Raw genomic sequence first — 23231 nt, 5'->3', positions numbered from 1 at the left:
ATTATGCCGAAAAACTTTAAGATTTGGGCATATAGTATGTTGCATCTACTGTTCGGGGAATGTAATGAATTACACACATAGGGTGAAGAAATGTACGAGCACTTAGGTCACTGCACTAAATTCAAAATTAAATTTTCACATGAGCAACAGATTGTCGGTAAGTTTTTTTATGTATCTATCTCATTCACAAGCATTGATATTTTACTTGTTATAAATCCTCCACCTCTTTATTTTCCTTCCGAAGAAAAGCAATTACAAAAATTTATGTCGTCTTTAAAATTTCATCGCTTGAGTTTTAAAATTACTCAGCTATGACCAAGGACTAATCATGACAGCCACTAAACAAGAGATGATCTCACCAGATGGCGGATGATAGCACTCGAAGATAAGAAGACGGAGGAAGTTTCGTAGTGTTATTATTAAAATTTATTTCCTCTTTATCTTACAAGAATTACTTCAAAACCACGTAGGTCTACTTTGTTCTTTCCTACTCAAGATACCACATCCTGCATTAATAAGAAGTTAAAGTCGGATGTGTGTTTCCTTCCTTGTGAATGGACTATGCTGCGGTGATGGCTTATTAATAACACGAATACCATTTTCCTTACACGTGTTACCTATATATGCACTCAACAGATATATGTAATGATTTAGTGACTAAACTTCTTTTTTACAGTCCAAGTTGCAAGTCGTCTAAGTAAAGGTAAATAAGTGAAGTTACAACTTATTTTCATCGTCGTGTCGTCGTCATTAACATCATTATCGTCGGTTCTAGTAAAACTGACCAGGCCACAATAATAATTGGTCATACTCATTTTGTCATTAAACTATTGATCATGTCTAGATCATTATTCACACTTCTTGATTTGTCAGCAAGTCATCTTGATCACATACTAAATATGTCATATATTTCAATATCTGAGCAATTGATTAATCAACATATATGTAAATGCATTATGTTTTATTAATTCATTATCATCATTATCATCATCGGTTCTATGAAACTGATCAGGCTCTGTTAGTCACAGTAATAAATGATCGTACTCATTTCGTCATAAAATTATTGATCATGTACAGATTATTCATCACACTTGTTGATTTGTTAGTAAGTCGTGTTGTTCACATGCTAAATATTTGTCATACTTTTCAATCTGTTAGCAATAATTGATCAATCAACATATATGCAGATGCATTATGTTTTATTAATTCATTATCATCACCATTATCATCAGTTCTAGGAAAACTCATCAGGCTCTGTTGGTCACAATAATAATTCGTCACACTCATTTCGTCATAAAATTATTGATCATGTATAGATCATTCATCACACTTGTTGATTTGTCAGTAAGTCGTCTTGGTCACATGTTAAATATTTGTCGTACCTTTCAATCTGTGAGCAATAATTGATCAATCAACATATGTGCAGATGCATTATATTTTATTAAGTCATTATCACCATCGGTTCTACGAAAACTGATCAGACTCTGTTGGTCACAATAATAATTGGTCATACTCATTTCGTCATAAAATTATTGATCATGTATAGATCATTCATCACACTTGTTGATTTGTCAGTAAGTCGTCTTGGTCACATGTTAAATATTTGTCGTACCTTTCAATCTGTGAGCAATAATTGATCAATCAACATATGTGCAGATGCATTATATTTTATTAAGTCATTATCACCATCGGTTCTACGAAAACTCATCAGGCTCTGTTGGTCACAATAATAATTCGTCACACTCATTTCGTCATAAAATTATTGATCATGTATAGATCATTCATCACACTTGTTGATTTGTCAGTAAGTCGTCTTGGTCACATGTTAAATATTTGTCGTACCTTTCAATCTGTGAGCAATAATTGATCAATCAACATATGTGCAGATGCATTATATTTTATTAAGTCATTATCACCATCGGTTCTACGAAAACTGATCAGACTCTGTTGGTCACAATAATAATTCGTCATACTCATTTCGTCATAAAATTATTTATCATGTATAGATCATTCATCACACTTGTTGATTTGTTAGTAAGTCGTCTTGGTCACATGTTAAATATTTGTCGTACCTTTCAATCTGTGAGCAATAATTGATCAATCAACATATGTGCAGATGCATTATATTTTATTAAGTCATTATCATCATCGGTTCTACGAAAACTCATCAGGCTCTGTTGGTCACAATAATAATTCGTCACACTCATTTCGTCATAAAATTATTGATCATGTATAGATCATTCATCACACTTGTTGATTTGTCAGTAAGTCGTCTTGGTCACATGTTAAATATTTGTCGTACCTTTCAATCTGTGAGCAATAATTGATCAATCAACATATGTGCAGATGCATTATATTTTATTAAGTCATTATCACCATCGGTTCTACGAAAACTGATCAGACTCTGTTGGTCACAATAATAATTCGTCATACTCATTTCGTCATAAAATTATTTATCATGTATAGATCATTCATCACACTTGTTGATTTGTTAGTAAGTCGTCTTGGTCACATGCTAAATATTTGTCGTACCTTTCAATCTGTTAGCAGTAATTAATCAATCAACATATGTGTAGATGCATTATGTTTTATTAATTTATCATCATCATCATTATCATCATCATCACCGCCACCACCACCAACCACCACCATCGGTTCTAGGAAAACTGATCAGGAACTGTTGCTCACAATAATATTTGTCATACTCATTTCGTCATAAAATTATTGATCATGTACAGGTTATTCATCACACTTGTTGATTTGTCAGTAAGTCGTCTTGGTGACATGCTAAATATTTGTCATACCTTTCAATCTGTAAGCAATAATTGATCAATCAACATATGTGCAGATGCATTATGTTTTATTGATTCATCATCATCATCATCACCAACCAAGGAATAAGCCAAGTACTTGACCCACTTTGGTTTCATAAGCTGTCGACATGTCTTTTCATCCTTGTGGTATATACTTTACAATTTGGGAAGGCAACCTGGATCCATGCGTTGTTCATGTTAGATCCAATTTTCTCTGTATTATTTAATTTTGTTACTAACTCTTTTGACATTGATTTCTGTTATAATTTCCTCATTGATTTTATAATCTTGCGAAGTATAGTTTCCTCTTCTCCTTACAAATATTATTTCTGCTGCGGTGATTCTAGAAATATAAGCTTCTTCGGTTGTCCAGGTTTCGCTTCTATACTGGGTGTTCAGTTCAAAGTGTGTCATGGCTCGCTGTATGCCGTCATATGGCTAGTCGATGAGCCTGCCTAGAGAATTCAATCTTCCTACACTTCCGCAGAGGTGTATAACCTATGTGTCAGAGAAGTTGCCTAGCAAGTACGGTGTTCATTCTGAAGAGTACTTGCCGATATGTACGGTAACGCCGGTAGTGGCAAGAATGTGAACTGTTTGGAAACATGTAAGTACTGAGGTGGGTTTTTTTCTTACTGTCGGGATATGGGGAGAGGGTTCAGACGATTAATTACGTATTTGTTGACATTAACTTCGACGGACAACATGGACACGGAGCATTTGATTTGTATTGTGGAATGTTGCCGTACGCAACCGATGATAACAAATACCCTGCGTACGACTTGCCTGCGCAAAACACAGTTCGAAAGAGGTTATGGTAGCACACAGACAGTACAGACCGCCATCTGTTGCTACGACGTTCACGTTATACCGTACATGTTCTCAAGTTCAGATTGAACGCATTGATTAATAAGCAACTTCCCTGACATAAAAGCTGAAACGCGCTTCAAATCGCTGACTCACGACGGTGACGTCATGACACACTTTGAAATGAACACCCAGTATAAGAGTGTCGGTATGACAATAGTGTTATATATTTTCTCTCTTGTGTATTTTTGTACTTGGGTTGGCCTGAATGTTTTGTTGATGATCCTAGATACCTCAAGGAATTTTTTATATTTTGTTTCTTATATCTTTCTCATTTTCATATGGTATTTATTAGCATAAATTTGTAGTTCATCTTCTGAAGCTGTTATTACAGCTTGGTCGTCTACAAAAATAAATATTTGGATTTCCTTGTCTTTTGAAAGTTCTTTACCACTTAGATTTCGTTGCTTCCATTCTTTAATGATTTGGTTCATATGTACATATTCAATAGAATGGGGGACATGGGGCAGCCTTGGCGAATTCATTTATTAATATGTATTGATAAAGATAATTTTGAGTTAAGTTTTATTTTACGTCATTGTCTTCATAAATTGTAGCAAAAGCCTTAGGTATTATAATCTAAAAAGAGAAAATATGTACCTAAATCGAAATCCTTTCTTGCCTCTAATACCACTTTCAATTAGCTATTAACTGTTTTAATGTCGCTTTTTTCATAAGATTAATGTTCGCTCCACTGGTCATAGCACGCATTTCATTTTATATTATGGAATCGATGGGTTCTTTCAACTATGGCACCCATATACTATTTTGCCTGAACTATGTCCCAGTCGACAGAATGGTTTGGATGATTTTTTAAGAGATTATTTTACGAGGCTTTAGGTTATTTAGCGTCTGAATGAGATGAAGGTGATAATGCCGGTGAAATGAGTCCGGGGTCCAGCACCGAAAGCTACCCAGCATTTGCTCATATTGGGTTGAGGGAAAACCCCGAAAAAAACTCAACCAGGTAACTTTCCCCGACCGGGAATCGAACGCGGGCCACCTGGGGTTTGGATGAGCTGAAGGTTCTTTGATAACTGAACTTCTATCACGAGAAATAGTAATAGTGGAGTTACACATATACTCTGAGCATAATTTACAACTATATATATTATTTAGTGTACCGAAGTACATATTATGATATTTCCATGCAGATATTCTGCATCATCATATGATGAAAGAGTAATGGAACGGAGAAAAATTCTCTCCGGCGCCGGGATTTGAACCCGAGTTTTCAGCTCTACGTGCTGATACTTTATCCACTAAGCCACACCGGATACCCACCCCGGCATCGGACAGAATCGTCTCAGTTTAAGTTCAAACTCTTGGGTTCCCTCTAGTGGCCGCCCTCTGCACTACGTCATAGATGTCTATGAACGTAGGACTGAAGTCCACACATGTGCTGAGGTGCACTCGTTATGAGTGACTAGTTGGCCGGGATCCGACGGACGATTCTGTCCGACGCCGGGGTGGGTATCCGGTGTGGCTTAGTGGATAAAGCATCAGCACGTAGAGCTGAAAATCCGGGTTCAAATTCCGGCGCCGGAGAGAATTTTTCTCCGTTCCATTATTCTTTCATCATATGATGACGCAGAATATCTGCATGGAAATATGTACTTCGGTACATTAAATAATATATATGATAAGCGTAAATCACCTCGTGATTTAAGACGGTGCTTATTCCGTCGGATCCCGGCCAACCTAGTCACTCATAACGAGTGCACCTCAGCACATGTGTGGACTTCAGTCCTACGTTCATAGACATCTATGACGTAGTGCAGAGGGCGGCCACTAGAGGGAACCCAAGAGTTGGAACTTAAACTGAGACGATTCTGTCCGACGCCGGGGTGGGTATCCGGTGTGGCTTAGTGGATAAAGCATCAGTACGTAGAGCTGAAAACCCGGGTTGAAATCCCGGCGCCGGAGAGAATTTTTCTCCGTTCCATTACTCTTTCATCATAAATTACAACGCCAAACTGTTTTTTGTTGTTCTTTTTTTTATTATTGCATACATATACCTCCTGTAAATTAATTTAGATCTCACCTTCTCTTTCTCAGTAGAACTTATTTACTTCTGCATAGGTAATTAAAACATTCCATATTAAATTTAGAAATGAGACGAAGTAATTTACCTGAGAGTTTTAAACTACTGAAATTATAGCACTCCTAAAAATTAACTTTTAAAACCATAGAAACCATAACACTTTCATAAAATTATTCATAACTTTATTACTTACCCTAGTGTTATGAAATAACTTTAATATTATATGATCAGCTATTTGTAACAATAAAATTTGGGTATCTATCGAAATTGCTCATATATGTATATGTCTAGTTGAACAATAAACCTAGCACAAACTGACCTAAGGAGAGGTAATTTTGAACTATAATGAATTTTCGCGCAATTTTCAAATCTGAGAAATTTTAGAATTCTTTGCAAAGTTTCAAAATTTTATAATATCAGAAAATGATATTCGGTAACGCTTTCTCCTTAATCAGTATTAATATTATGCCAAAGTACACGTGACAGTGGAGTTTTGTATAATATCTCTTTATGGTAGTAATATGAAACCCTTTAAGTAGTTTAGAACATAACAAAGATGTTACATGTTCTTCCTGTGCACAAAAAAAAATAATTTCTCTACCCATTCTTCTACAAATATTCGTTTTACTGCAATCTTTACGTTTAATCATTAATGGTTTGCAAACAGACATGCTGATCGCCAGTTACGTGTATACTCTGCCTGTCCTACGTGGAGTGAGTGCCTGTAGAGTGATGCATTAGTGAACTGCTCCTGCATCACTGTTGCCAACATATCGCCCTACAATCTCGCTAACTTTTCAACAAAAAGTAGCTAAATCTCTCCAAAGTTTGTTAAAAAATTAATAATAAATATCACTAAATAAAAATAAGAAAAACATACATATGCGGAGAAAAATATAATTTCCTCGACGTCACCTTCTTTTGCGGAGTCTGGTTGTGTTGTTAATGGCTGTGATGTTGAGGTGGAGAGTGCGGAAACAGCTGATTGTGAATACACTGCACTCGATCCAGTCATTGACACTACACTTTCTGGCAAATTGCAAGTGTGGAAATTTTCACCCTAGCGTCTGATCACAATTTTTTTTGTGAAACCTAATATTTTTTAAATCTTATATATTAAAATATATTAAAACCAACAAAAACTACAGTCTCATTTGCTTCACACGAACTGTCGGCACAAAATTCCAAAACTCAATTGCCTCGAGTCGGTTCGGAGTGGAAAATCTCCGCGTTGCGGGGAAGAACCAAGAATTAGCTAGAGCTTGCGACTCGTCACGTGCCAATCAAAGTTGCCGCCGTTTATGGGTGTTGGAGCAGTAGCATTGAGAGAGAGACCTAACCCGTGAGAATTATTGAATCAGCATCTTTAACCCCTGATTACTGATCACAAATATATGAGATCATGACTTTCACGTATGAATCATATTAGACGACTCAGTCATGCACCCATGCCTTTTCTAAAACTAAGAAGTGCATGACTTCAGTTGAATGTTTTAACAAGAAGAAAAAAAAAATGAAAAGTGTAAGAATATAAAAATCAGCAGAAAAGTCGCTAATCGTATTTTACATATTTTGTTGCCGAGACTGATTCAAAACTCCCTAGATTTAGCGACTTGCCGCTAAATATGGCAACACTGTCCTGCATGAGTATGACGTAAGATGCGGTATGCCGCTTGAAATGCCGATCGCTGTTATAATATAACACATTTTACCGTTACAACAATGTGAAAAACATACTGGTCTCACAAAAAGAATGTTACAATTTATATATTCAATTAAGAAACACTAATGCAAATTTTAATACTATAATTTATTTTACACATTTTGCAGGTTAGAAAATGTGGAGGATTCTTCCGCTGTGTCTTATAGTCAGTTTGTGGAATGTAGGTGCCATGGATACTGGTGGCTGTGCGTACTCAGGAGGCTCGGACTTCAAACTCTTTCTACCACACGAGAAACAATGCAACTATTTCTATGTTCTTCGCAAATGTCCTGACGGCTTGTACTTCAACACAAAAACTGACACTTGCGACTTTGCTACAAACACAGACTGTAGATCTATAGAAACTATCCCTTCTGATCCTGTATGGACGGTCGAGGGCGAGGTAGACCTGGAAGGCAACTGTCCCTCTGCTACGCCGTGCCACCAGACAGACCCGACAGACCGCACTCTGTATCTCCCCCATTTGACAGACTGTAAATACTTCTGCCGTTGTAGTCACGGCGTCGCCATCCTACACAGATGTGCCAAAGGCCTCGTCTTCAACCCAAAACGTCAAGCCTGCGACCTTCCAAGTAATTCTGAGTGTAAATCGAGTTCAGACAGAGACGATACTGAAACTGCGACTGGAACGATGACTAATCATACTGAGACAGACTTAGGAGAATTTTGTCCTGCATTGGGCCAGTGTCCAAAGGGGGAGAGTGTAAGGGGAAATACATTGTTACCCCACCAGAGCAACTGCAATTTATATTGCGAATGCCAGTACGGAAAACCCAAACTACGCCGATGTAATAATGGGCTTCATTTCAACGCTGCTGCTAAGAGGTGTGAAAGTCCTAGCCAGGCTCGTTGTCAAGGAGGTAAGAAAGTTATTGTTAGAGTTATTTAAAAGTCAAAATGGTACTTATTAAATCGCTAAGCGTTGTTACACAAGATGACCATGAAATCTGGACACATATGCAAAAGACATCCATAACTTTTTCATTCCTTCCGCTTTTCTTTGCTTTCTCATAGCTCTTTCTTACTTTCCGCTCGTTTTCTTCACTTTCCCTATTATTTTTCTCTTCCTTTTTTCGTCATTTTCTCCCCATTGTCGTCTCCTTTACATTATCCATTCCTCATAATTTTCTATCACTTTATTCCTTTCTCTTCCTTATATTCTTCACATCATTTTGTCACCTTCATCCTCATCTTCTTCTCTTCTATCTCTCTCTTTTCCTCATAATTTTTCATTTCTTCAACTTTCTTCCTCACATTTTATTCGTTTTACCCATTCTTTCATCTTATTTTCCTGTTTCTTCGTGTTCATTTTCTCTTCTTTTTCTTCCTTTTCTTCTTTTCTTCACCTTTTATCCTTTTTCTCACCTTTTCTTTTTCCCCTTCTTTTTCTTCCCCATCTTCTTTTTCTTTTTCTTTCCTTTTCCTCACATCTTCCCCTATCATTTTACATTTTCAATTTCTTTCTCTTTTTCCTTTCCTTTGTCTCTTCCTTTCCCCTTCTTATCTTTTTCCCCATCTTCTTCTTCTTTCCTTTTCCTCACATCTTCCCCTATCATTTTACATTTTTAATTTCTTTCCCTTTTTTGCTTTTCTTTGTCTCTTCCTTTTCCCTTTTCTTCTTTTTCAAATTATACATTTACCTTGTTTTCTCATATTATTCTCTTTCTGCTCACATCTTTTTGCGTTTTTCCTCACCTTCTTGTCTTGCTATTTATCTCTTCATTTTCTCTTCTTCCATATACTATATTCATAATTTCACTACATTATAGATAATTATTAATTTGAGAAAAATTCGTTCCGGCACAGGGAATCGAACCCGGGGCCTCTCAGCTCTGCGCGCAGAGCTGAGAGGTCCCGGGCTCGATTCCCTGTGCCGGAACAAATTTTTCTCAAATTAATAGGTATCTACATGTTGACTACTAACATAAAATAGTAGTCTTGATTATTCAATGAGGATGGCAGGACCTCATATATATGAGTACATGTATGTATCTATCACTACATTATATTTACATAAAAATAGAAAAATTATTTTATTCATGAGATGACACTTAACTTTATGACATTTTTATTTTTCATGAATTTATCTGAAAATGTAACATAGGCCTATGTATAAAAGCTATTTAAGCTCCTCTCATATGGATAATTACTCCTCGAAATAACAGTCTTGTCCATGAAAATGAAAATTCATTTTATTATAGTGACAGGTCTTAGAAACTTCGACAGTGTGTAGAGTGCATTGTATTTTAGAACAGCTTGAATTAGTTTTATCAACGACGCCTAACGAAAAATGTGCTAGAAGAGTACTGCTTAAGCAGTGGTTGAAGAATACGCAACTTTAGCAACTGATGGTGTCTTAATATTCTTATATATACCGGTACATCAATAATAGTAAATTACTAACTTTTCTCAGTTTTAAAAGTGGATATTTAAGTTATTTTTGTGCATATATTGTGGTTTTTAAGTGCATACATGCATGCATATTTTCCCGTTTTTTTTTTGTGCATATGAATCCGTCCCCTATTTATCTGAAACTCTATGACCATGAACATGGGTGGGCAACTCGTGCTCTCAAAGTGTCAACACAATCTCAATGGAGGTAGAATGGACTCTGTACTAGCTGTACTTTCTGTGTGCGGTTCTTTCAAGACACAAGTTCGATCGCGTCTGCAGTAAATGGTGGCTCGTTTTAAGTGAAAAACAATATAATTCCCAGATCATTTCCCTTTAGTTACGAGTAAAAAGAGAATTTTTTTATTAAGAAGAGAGGTAAAGCTTGTAATTCTATTACACTTTCTTATGCATGACATTTTATGTTACAAATAAACAGTGAAGGTTTTAGTAAAGAAATACTGTCTGCATCTGCTTTAGAACAGCTAAAGGTAAAAATGAGATATCAACAAGGTGAGACTGATATCAAATATCATTAGCACATTGTGCGTGCGAGTTACAGAATTGCACGACATAAATCTAATAGCTAAGAACATTTATGGATAAATTTTAAATGTGGTAGTATCATGTAGAACATAGACAACTTCACTTTCTTTGACTATATACTATCTTGAAGAGTGATAAGAAAATCTTCTTATCAAATATAATCTTCTTATCAAGACCTACAGGAGAATTCACTGCTAAGTTTGGAGAAACAGTGCCAATTGACAAGCAATCAAAATATTTCTGAAATCTTTTTGGCTTACGCCGATAGAAAATCTTGAAAATTTATAGCTTGAATTAATAAATCTACAGAACAGCACGCCACTCAGATTCCAGCAAAATCAGGAATCGAACTGTTCGTAATGTTGCCTAAGTAGAATTTCCAAATACCGTTACACACTTTGCTTCCATATATACTGTATGTACTTGAGGCAGAGTTTAATACAAGAAAGAAGTGCAAAAGCTCTCAAAGTAAAGAAAGAGCTCAGAAGTAAGCTTATTTCATCTGCCGTGACATGTAAAAATACTTCCTTGAATTTGTTATTGTTTGCGAATACAGACTATTACCTTTATGAGAACAGAGGAATACTCTATAATGTATAAGTACTTGTAAATTCTAGCGTTCTACATTTCAAATAAGACATATAATAAGAAATATTAACAAATAGTGTAATAATAAATAAGTGTTGCAGCTATATTTGTTGTATCTTTAAAAGGTTGTATTCAGTTTGTGTTTTCAGTACTAAACTAATTTACAAAGCTAGAAAATAATATAATTTTGTAATGTGTTCAGGTATAGTCTGTCTAAAATTACTATAATTATTGTACCATGCGTCATTCCGCAATTCAAATCATGGAATAGATATCACGAACACCTGTATGAGCCGCCAGAGCGCCCCGTGGCTTTTGCGGCGAAACTTCAATCAATTTGTAATTTCTGCGGCTGGCTACGTCTGTCTTTCTCTCTTTCAAGGTTTTTTTAGCACTTTGGGAGCACGAGTTGCCCATCCATGACCATTAATAATTAGCAGGTATAATAAGGAATTGTTTTTAAATTCAATCAGCAACTTATTGATTACTACAGAAAACAATTTCTGTTTTAAGTTTCACATCATTTTATCCACAAATATTTTCTATTTTTAAAAAATCGTCATCAGGTGGAGATACAAAATAGACCAATTGAACATCGGTGAAGTACAAAAATACATAAATATGCACACATTATTAATAAAGCTGTTTAAAACCAAAATGGCATAAAATTTGTTTCCAAAGCATTTCTGTATCAAATATGTGTATGCAAGTTTCTTTGCCTGTCTGGCTTCGATAAAATCTATCGCAATGGCTTGAAGCCAACTAATTCTAGTTATTTCGTTACTGTAATAAGATTTTTTATTTTCCTTGCTCATCTTAAACGAAGTAGATGGAATTTCAAGTGTACTAATCTTTCACATAATTCATTTCAGATTGCTCCAAACTGGTAACCTCAAGCGGAAGCGTTTGGCAGCCAGCGCAATGTCTACAAGAAGTAAGCAGAATAGGGGATGTCTGTTCAATTTCCTGCAACACCGGATATGAACTGGTCGGCAGCGCCAGTATCACGTGTACCGGAAGTGGTTGGAATGGCACAGGCGGGCTTAATATTCATCCAAAATGCAAAGGTACAGACTTTGCATCCATTAATTGCTTTTCTATGCACTATAAGAAACAAATAATTTGAGTTATTCTCATGTGCAAAATGTGCATATTTTTTTCCATTTAAAATGCCCAAATTTTACAAGAACAACTTAAAATAGCTTATTATGGTAGTAGAGAACATAAGTTACTTGTAAAATGATTTAATATTTCATTATCATATAAATAACAACTCTATATAAGTAATTAAAACAACCAAAAGCAGTTATAACTAAGAACATTATGTTGTCATTACCTGGGTATTTTAACTAGTGAACATTTAGTATGCAATATTCTACAATCCTAATTCCAAGAAACCGTGTACTTCTATTAATAATTTTAGGTTACAAAACTTTGAAACATGCAAAATACAGTAGTATGTACTGTAATGAAAGAGAAAAACTGAAATGCCATCGTATATTTTCGAACATAACAGTCTGGAAAATGTTAGCATCACTCACATATTGAACAAATCACAGTTTTATTAAAATATATAATTTTGAACAATTTTCTAACATTTGTAATCTACAAATAGTAGTCTATGGACTGTAATAAAAGAGAAAAATTGAAATGTCATCGTACATTTTCGAACAATTACTTCAACATAACAATCTAGAAATGTTAGCATCACTTTCTTCACACCCGTCGTCACATATTGAACAGATTGCAGTTTTACTACAAAAATATTTAATTTTGAACAGTTTTTTAACATTTGTAATCTACAAATAGTACGTACAATAATAAAAGAGAAAATCTGAAATGTCATTGTACATTTTCGAACAATTATTTCAACAAAACTGTCAACATAACTTTCTTCATACCCGTCCTCACATATTGAACAGACCACAGCTTTACTACAAAAATATTTAATTTTGAACAAGTTTTTAACATTTGTAATCAACAAATAGTACGTACTACAATAAAAGAGATAAATTGAAATGCCAATATATATTTTCGAACACTTAATGCAACAAGGGAGTGGGATATTTTTTGTCCACCTTGACATATTTTAGTCTATTAGTAAAACTGTCAGTGAAAACTATTAAACAGTAACACAATAAGATAGAAGGATTCATGAGTAACAATAAATAATATTTTCATATTTAAATATATTAATTACATATTTAAAATATACCTTCAATGCAACCCCCTTTGGTATTGCTAGGATTAAATTCATTAAGACTTTCAATTTAGCATACGAGCTGCCAGATACCAAAATAATGGAGTTGTGCTACCAGATCCTCATACTAACATAGAAAATAATTATATAATTCACACAAGTTTTGAAAATAATTTACTTTTACGTAAAAGTGATCTCTGTATTTTGTACAATGATTACATGAAAGAGGCATTTCATGAAAATATTTTCTTCTTTCGTTACCATATAAATATTAAAATATTAATATTACTATATATTCCAGTTCCGGAAGAAGTTATTATCGACGTTGTGAACAAAATAACAACTGAAATGACCGGCTCGCAGGCGGATTTGCTCTTCGTCTTGGACAAATCTGGAAGTCTTACCAGGGAGCAGTTCCGGACTCAGCTATCTTTTGTCCAGGCGATAGTCTCTGCCTTCCCGTAAGTATTATATGCAATTATATACCGCAAACTTATTAACGTGAAAAGAAGTTTCAATACACATGTGGTATAGTGAATCGAATATTATATAAATACACAGGGTGGAAGTGAAATAACAATATAGATTTTCAGAGCAAATAGCTATGCTTTATGTAATAAAAAAGTGTAATACCATATTAGTGGAAAGTCCATAGTTTTCTCAGAAAAAAATTCCCAAATGTTTAACACCCATTTATTCGGTAACTATTGCGAATAGGATCGTGATTTTTGTCCATATCGATAGAAAATCTGATAAAGAATAACTTATCCCTCTAGCGTATTTCAAGAGCGTGGATGGTTTTCGTGTAAATTTAATTTAAAAACCACTCATTTGAAGCCACTAACCGATGAAACCAGCTTGCAACATTGTCACAGATAGGGAGATGGGAGGTAGTTCGCTAAGGCAGACAGACCTTAGTTCGTTGACCTGTTACAATCTATATTACAAGAAGAAAAGCAGTGTGTTAGCGGCGATGTTGCCAGACTAATGAAACTTCCAATTCAATTTTCTAATTAACCGTGCATTTAATCACAAAACATAATATAAGTTTTCTATTCATTTAAGTCTATCCTATTGTCACATTCAATCTGAAAGATTATTTAACTTCTACCCTGTATATGCATTACCTCATACTTGAATAATCTTACTAGTGTAGTAATTGGTTCAGCGGTGTTCTATTTCAGAATCTGACTACACTGAGAATATGTTTACTATCCGTAAGTATTTATAAAAGGATTCAGACGGTTTCACAGAACAAGGAAGAGTTAAGGGTGATGACAGGTGAAATTTTGGCCATTTTCAGTCAAAAATCGCATTTTCGTTTTATGTAAAAATGAATTAGCAATCTGTTATTTAGGCCTATATGTTGAGCATGTTTCAATGTTCTGTGGCGGTCGAAAGCATAAAAATTACGCAATATACATATAAATGGCTGCACCCTTGAACTTCAATTCTATTCAAATTTTACAATCTGTTTTCTCACACTTTTTTTCATCATCAATAAAAAGTAGACTAGTTGTAAGACACAATAAGCCTATTCAATGCTGCTTTGTTTGACTTTGGGCCCATCCTCAGTAGAAAAGAAATAAAAGAGAGTTGTTCATGAGTAGGTTATTCCCTTCATTTTTCACCTCTGATTTCATGTTTGAGCTGCTGCTCGTTTATAATTATTATGATTAAAAATAGCAATTTACATTGGTTACATAAATACATGTTTTGATTTTTCTCATAATTTTAGATAATACAGTTTAGTAGTCCATCACAAAGTTTGTAGTAGTAGTCTCTACTAGCAATTGAAGCTAATTTTCTCTTGGTGTGAACCAATCTAATGACTGAAATATGGCTGGGATTCAACAAATTCTGTCCCGTGTTTCATATGTAGAGTCAAGTATTTAAAAAGCCCATGAAAATCACAAAATAAATTCTTCCTGCAATACTTACTGATAATTAATATTCAGTATCATATCCCGATTCTTTACAGCCTTTCGCAGAACAGATCTGCAGGAGTACTGACATTCAATGCAAAAGCGTTTGTAGACTTGCCGTTGAAGCACACTGACACCTGTCAGTTCTACAAAGCTGTGCAGAAAATCAAGTATACTGGAGGCAACACTGACATCCTCAACGCACTTTACGCAGCAGTTCATGAGGTTCGCAAGAACTCCGCCCATCGAAAGACTCTAGTTTGTAAGTTATCAAATCTTTTAACATTGTCAGTTTGTGTCATCCAAGACGATGCATCTCTAATGAGTCACACGGGTTTATACTTTCTAAATATACTTGTATGTACTAAGTTGAATCTCAGCTCCGTAAGAGTTTTGAAGTTGTGACAAACGACCAAATTTATATTTGTCATAATCTTTATAGGCTGTAAGTTGCGAATTGTATAAATGAACGAAATAATTAAGAAATGGACAAAGAATAGCTGAAGTAATTAAAAATGATTAATTAATCGATGAACAAATAATCAACAAACCACTTATTTAATTTGTTTAATAAACGATTCAATCGATATAATATATACGAATGAATGAATGAATGAATGTGTAATAGAGGGAACAATAGAAAGACTGAATAAAAAGGAATTTGCGAAGAATAAATGTATGAACGAATTAAGAAATGAAATAATGAACGAATTAACAATTGAAAGAAATGAGAAAAATATTAGAAAATGCGACAGGAAGAATAAAAACTAAAACAACGATCAAATAATTAAAAATACAATATATAATGTGCAAAGTAAAAAGGGATATAAATCATTTTCAATAATTATTTTCTGTCCAATGACAAGTCTCTCACTGGAAAACCAGTATCCCCAAATATTTCCTATTTTCCGCCTTAGTCTCAAGTATCTGCACACGAACCAAATATTTTAATGCTATCATCTGATACCTTTTACTGCCCCGAAATGTTCTCCCTTTCACCATTCCTTCCTATGCACCCTTCAATAGGCAGTTTCTTTTTAGTCAGTACCCAACATTTTTTTCTTCCTGATTAGTTTGAGGACTATTCTTTCTTTACCCACTCTTTCTGGTACAGCTTCATTTCTTATTGTGTGTGTCAATTTCACACGCTTCATTCTTCTCCATATCCGTATTTAAAATTCGTCATAACGTTCATATTTCTGTCCTATACAATGCCACACTCCACACAAAACACTTCACTAGTTTCTTCGTTAGTTGTTTTTCCAGACGTAAGCAGAAGATGCTCATTTTCCTAATAAAATCTTTCTTTGCCGTTACTATCCTCCTTTTAACTTCCTGGCAGCAGCTCATGTCACTATTTATATTACACCTCAGATATTTGAACTTGTCCACTTCTTTTATTGTCTCATTTCAAATTCGCACGCTTATCTTCTTTAGTGTTATTCCGATTAATTTAAATTAATTAATGTATTTACAGAAGGATAAATATAGAAGAAAACGATTGAATGAGTGAATAAATTGCTAGAAATTTGTGGAAATATAAAGAATATACATGAACTCACAATAAATTTGAAGTGTTACATGAAATAATTATTCATATAAAAATCATAACACCGTAAAATATTCATTGACAATTTGGAAGTAGCTTGTTTCCTGAAGAATATTATACTCGATATAGACGTCTACAATTGACATTTTTTCAGTGATATTAAACTTTTCCTTTTTTATTCCTTTTTAATCAATAATGTCACCAGAATTTCACTTTTAGAGAAATTAAATCATTCAATCGACTTATGCACACTACTAAATAGTTTTGTTCAAACTGGTACGTAAAGAAAATATTAAAGACATATTGATCCTTTATTATGAAGGTTCGACGACATTCATGTGGAAATTTTACTGTACCGGTAGTTCAAAACAATTCTCTAATAAATTCTAGCCCACGAGAATGAGCTTTTGATAATGAAACATTCATTCTTATTTCGTGTGTTACCTTGTAGTTCTTGTCACCGATGGAAGGAGCCAGAAGGATCCAACTCCGGCAGCAAACGATCTGAAAAATGAAGGAAACATCCTGTTTACTATCGGAGTTGGGGACTATGACAGATCACAGTTGGAACCCATCTCATCCGTCGGAAAAGACAGGGTGCCACTGTTCTACGGAATCACAAACTTCCTGGTATTCAACAAGATAGCAGAGTACTTACATACAGGTAAAGCTTCTAAAAAATTATGCCTCAAAACGTATTAATAAAACCTTTGGAAACCTCATGCGACTCAGTCCAAAAATTTGGGTACATATTTTCTATTATTGAGATTTATTTCGCGCCTTTTCGCCACTACCAGATTCTGCTCGACTGACAAAGGAATATCAGTAGACAGAAGGTTCAATGAAATAGTGGTAAGTTCGGTTAATATTTGAGTATGAGTTAAAATTATGTAAACGTAAAACCTTGTTAGCGTTGAAGTTTAAAACGTAAACATAAAATTGACATGAAAGACGGGAACTATTCTATTAAACGTAATCATTCAAAATTGTTCAGGTGACAGAATCGTTAATGACGTAAAATCGGAACCTCTGAAGTTGAAGCTTAAATTCTGAGTAAAAGTGAACAATTCAGACAATCGTAAGATATGAGTAACATGCAGGACAGAAAATCGAATTAATGGACAGGATAAATCTGACGTTATTAGGGCATGTTTACTCTCTTGAAAGCATAATAATGAAAAACCGTAAAAAATGGACCGACATCTACAGCAGCGCCGAATACGCTCACCACTAGTCACCGGGTCGTACCGAGCCATTATTTTTACGTGATTATTTAACGACGCTGTATCAACTGCTAGGTTATTTAGCGTCGCTGTATTTGGGATAGCCAGATGGTATTTAGAGACATGAGACCGAGGATTCACCATATATTACCTGACATTCGCCTTAAGGTTGGGAAAAAACTCGAAAAAAATCCAACCAGGTAATGAGTCCAAGCGGGAATCGAACCCACGCCTCAGCGGAATTCCAGATCAACAGGCAAACGCACTACCGCCTCTAGCTATGCCAATGGCTCCGACCCATGTCGAGAATCGAAATGTAAATTTCTTAACTTATATTAGGCTATTTAAGAATTAACGGCACTAGTAAAGTGCAAGATTTACGTAGGATAACGATGTCATGACAAATTTGTTTTTTTCTTCTCTCCCTTCATCGTTCTCAAAATTACTGAAAGATAGCGTCACTCTTAGCGATAAGGTTAGGTAAGGTTTGATAAGGATATACATTAGTGTCAATTACATGCACTATTAACGATAACATTAAGTAGGATTGATGAAGATATACATTAGTGACAAGTAGGCCCACAGTCAGTGACAAGATTAGATGGGATTTGATTAGGGGATAGATTAGTGGCAAATTCTACGCGAAAAAAGCACAAGTTCATCTTAGATCTATTATCCTTTTGGTATATTATTTTCTTTTCTCACATTAATCGATTTTAACGATATTCCCTGACTACCCCATTTCTCCTTAATTTCGCTGTGATAACGTCATATGATATCTTCGAGAACGTGAATTTTCTTTCAGTGCATTAAAAAATCCGACTTTACAGATAAACATCACACCTATATGTTGGCTAACGTGTACTTTGTTCTATGTCTATTTGGTTATCAACGTAACTGCACGTATCGAAGCTGCTGTACCGAATTCTCTACTTCAGTGAAAAAAAAACCTTCTTGGAATCTAATAATTATTATCAAAAGTATAAGCTATTATGCAGTGACTTAGCATGAAATTTTGAGCATGGGAAGCTAATTCAAGTTGCCTTTCATGTATGAGCAAACATATTGCAAAAATATATGCTTAAAATATTCCAGTATTAAAATACAATAATTCTCATAGTTTACAAATATCTCTAACAAATAGACTAGTACGTATAATTTAACATTAGCTCACTCCTTGTCACATTTAGAGAAATCACAATCCAGTCGTTTTAAACTTTTATAAAAGGAACGGATATCTCGCGGACTCATTGTCACGTCTACTGAATGAACTCTCTCTAGGAAATGTTCCATGCTTGTCCCAATTCTTTCTTACCCATTCTATAAAAGACAAATCGCATAAAGAATGTCTCTTCTTCTATTTGGAAACATAACGCTTGCGTAAACGTTGATTTTTATATTAATTTGCATATAAACCGAATGTAACTCTTCAGAATTATGATTTCTTCAATCCTAGGCCTATTGCTAGAGAGAGACAGTAGCTTATACCACTCTGATCAATTAATCTCAGCTTATGATCACATTTTTGTTCATAAATTAGTGTTAATAATTGAATATTCTAAAAAAAATTAAACTAAATTACTGTCAGGAATTTTTCTTTAACTCATTATATTTATTATATCAGCCACAGTGCACACTAACACTTCAGCTGAACAAATTCACGACAGAGACAACTCGCAAAATAAATTATTTTCAATTTTAAAGCTATGGTTCGTCCCAGGAATCTGTGGAGTAGAAAGACGAAATAAGATCTCTGTGCAAGTGGTATGTGGGAGAGCTAGGGCCAATGACTGCTCTGGGGGAGGCATTGCTTGAACAAACCGAGCAATCGCTTGCAGGAGGGGATAATTTCTATCTGAACTCTACTGTGCCTTCTATCACGAGTATCTCACCCCTTAGCGGACTCGAGCTGATGCTGCCCGCAATATACTCCGGCACAGACTCCGCCCCCATATGCGTGAAGTTACTCTACAGATGCCTGGGACGGACCATAGCTTCTCGCGAGTCTTGCAACAGGGTAGTTCGGTTACAAAGCGATGGACAATCGGAGGGGAGGGCGTGGGGGTGAGTTAAATAGAAGAAAACAGCCAAAGGAAGGGATTATGAAGTGTGCAGGCTTCATGTTTACTGCTGCATCAAAAATCACCCGCATCTACCGCATCACAACTTTTAAGACGTATATATAAATTGTATTAAAATCAATAAATAACTTGCTTCATAAACTTTAGGTTTGTTATGAAGTTATTATTTGGGAAAGCTGAGCATTTTGCTTTCATTGACGCTACGCGACTGCTATTACGACACATAATGTACAACATCACAAAATCGACACTTTTCCATAATCGAATGTTAAAAATGTTATGTTTTATTTAACGACTCTCGCAACTGCAGAGGTTATATCAGCGTCGCCGGATGTGCCGGAATTTTGTCTCGCAGGAGTTCTTTCACATGCCAGTAAATCTACTGACATGAGCCTGACGCATTTAAGCACACTTAAATGCCATCGACCTGGCCCGGGATCGAACTCGCAACCTTGGGCAGAGAAGGCCAGCGTTATACCAACTCGCCAACCAGGTCGACCCCCCCCCCCAATCGATTCCATAATCAATAACATCACTCGACGACCAATAAAATTTGTTATTTCTTACGTATACGTTTCTCATTCGGAATCCTAAAATTCTTTCTATGTCAAACATCTTTGTTTACGTGTGTCTGCGTTGTAAACAACAGTTACACAATTTAACTGGTATCGTGAGTTCAACCAACCATTTGTCCAGCAGTAATACATCACAGTTGTGCGAACGGATTCTGGCAGCAACGGAACACAGCGTAAATATAAGTTATTTGATATGAGAATTTCTAGTGATGGCAAAAGTCCTCACAAGGTTGAGCCTCAGACTTTATTCAAAGAAGAAAAGAATAAGAAAAAATGTATGATGACGATCATGATAATAATAATTAATTTGTTACGACTTCTGAACATGAAATTTACTACTTCTTATTTAGTAACTCAAATTTTCTTCCTCTCTTCCATCATGGTTTAGGCCACAGCTTATTCTAGCTTCTTATGAAAATATTTGTCCTTACATCGACCTTGTGCTATTTTACCATTTGATTTATATCTAATAATTTATTTTCGTAGTCTTCCTGTTTCCATTCCGTTTATATGTTCCTTCCAATTTTATCGTCGGTCATCGATTTTATTAGCTTACCTCGTATATTTTTAACTCTTTTCTTATAGTTTCATTTTTAATTTTATCTAATGAAGTGCAATATTTAACAAATCTGCGAAATTTCCTTTCCGCTGCTTTTTTTCCCTCTCTTTTTCACTTTCTATGTGTCCATATTTCTGCTCCATAGCTATATCAATGATGGAGTTTTCATTTTCTTGTAGAATTTTATTTCTGTTTCTCTTAGTTTTTTTCTTTCCAATGATCTTAATGTTCCAATATGGCTAGGAATCGATGTATTTTATTATCTAAATCTATATCATCTCTGCATAATTTATTGCATCCTAAATATTGAAAATGGAACATTTGTTCCAAAATAAAATCAACTATTTTTTTCTTCTAACGGGATGCTTGCCACAAAATATCATAACTTTCGTTTTATTTGAAGATATTCTCAGATCATATTCTCCACTAAATTCATGCAATCAGAAAACAGCTCATTGGAGGTCATCTTCATTTTCCTTTATGATCATTTGGTCGTCTGTGAAGAGCAAGAGGTTTAATAATAATTTCTGGTTTTATCTGTATTCCATATTTAATTGTAATGTTTCACTCTGTAATTCGGTAGTACAAATATATGTTGAAAGCTACTGCGTTGCTTAAAGTCTTGGACAGTTTTTTATATTTTAACTGCATTTTTAGGAGGGATTATTATATATTTGTATGTGTATGTATATGTGTTTTTTAGCCGCTCATAACTTAAATCATAATTAAATTGTCTTCTTTTTCCTTTCAGTCCACGGATATGGAGCCAATCTAAACTGTAAATAGATTTGAGTAATAATAAAGATATGCAACACAGAATCAGAGAAGAACCATAATAATGGATTGGTGTAAAAAGAAACATCTCAAAATTAGCTGGAGTGGTAATCGTCATGCAAACTATAACCATCGTCTAAATATGAATGAGTAGTAGAATCAATTTAATACTAACTCTTTATTCAGAAGATTAGAGTAAAAACCCAACCTGTTGTTTGTGGATGTATTTTATTATTAATACCTCCTATTTAAAAGCTTGTTTAGTAATAAGAAATAAATTGTATGTTTTGGAAAAACAAATAAATTGTTTATTTTGAAAAAACGATCTCCCTTAGCAACCGACCAACCTGACATATGTAACACACACCTAATGTTAAAAAAAAACTGTGATAATAATTATACCTATGTTCTTGACTGTTATGTAATAGGTGAGGCTTAAATGCGAGCTAGCCAGCCGAAGTTCTACGTATCTCCGGGCTTTGTGTCCCGAATGAGCCTTAAAAAGTGCACCAAGTGTCGCTTTTTCAATTTTTTTTTTAAATTTTAGTAGGTTATTTTACGACGCTTTATCAACATCTTAGGTTATTTAGCGTCTGAATGAGATGAAAGTGATAATGCCGATGAAATAAGTCCGGTGTCCAACACCGAAAGTTAACCAGCATTTGCTCATATTGGGTTGAGGGAAAACCCCGGAGAAAATCTCAACCAGATAACTTTCCCCGACCGGGAATCGAACCCGGGCCAACTGGTTTCGTGGCCAGACGCGCTAACTGTTATGTATCAATAATACGACGAGTTCAGATAAACAAACTTCACCATGTATACGATAAGTGCATGCGCAGTACGAGAATTTCAGTGTTGTTTGTTTTGGCGCATACAGTACAATACATTTCGAGCCTAAGAATGGAGTAAGTATTAAGATAATAAAATTCTGTTCTGAATTCATACAACTGGGCCTATGTCTGAAAAAGAAGCTAAAAGTTTGAAAATGGCTCTCTTATGTGAGATACTGTACATGATTAATAAAAGGGGAAATATGAACATTGTTATAAAATTTTGTGCACCATGTAATAGGAAATATAACACGGAAAAGCTTTGAAATGTTTAATCTCTAAGCGAATAAAATATATCCAATGGTGTTGCAGTTTTGAAGAGTTATGAGGTTTAAGCAATACATGTAGCAGAGGAGCTGTTAAACCTGGTGATTTCGTAAATATATTGGATTTCCCGCAGACTGCAGCAAGTCACGTGGGCGTGCGAAACCGCCTGAGATTTAGAGTGCATGTCGGCAGGAGAATGTGTTAAGCTGATATAAAATGATCGGGATTCACATTCCCATGAGAGCTGTTTGCTTGTTATTTGTCACTGCGGGT

The 23231-nt window shown here is 35.0% G+C and overlaps 1 protein-coding gene across 1 annotated transcript; it reads left to right on the top strand.

Moving 5' to 3' along the window:
• Positions 1 to 566: 566 nt before the first annotated feature.
• On the top strand, positions 567 to 22168 carry LOC138694616 (matrilin-2-like). The gene is made up of 7 exons (XM_069818533.1): positions 567 to 703; positions 7555 to 8307; positions 11845 to 12039; positions 13474 to 13633; positions 15154 to 15359; positions 17098 to 17310; positions 21836 to 22168. Exons 2-7 carry the CDS (start codon positions 7563 to 7565, stop codon positions 21868 to 21870), a joined length of 1554 nt encoding a protein of 517 aa, XP_069674634.1. The 5' UTR covers positions 567 to 703; positions 7555 to 7562; the 3' UTR covers positions 21871 to 22168.
• The last annotated feature ends 1063 nt before the right edge of the window (positions 22169 to 23231 follow it).

The sequence above is a fragment of the Periplaneta americana genome, chromosome 2 (assembly GCF_040183065.1).
Source record: "Periplaneta americana isolate PAMFEO1 chromosome 2, P.americana_PAMFEO1_priV1, whole genome shotgun sequence".
In the NCBI taxonomy this organism is placed as follows: Eukaryota; Metazoa; Arthropoda; class Insecta; order Blattodea; family Blattidae; genus Periplaneta; species Periplaneta americana.
Note: the sequence above shows the minus strand (reverse complement) of the source record. Positions and strands in the feature narration are given on the sequence as shown.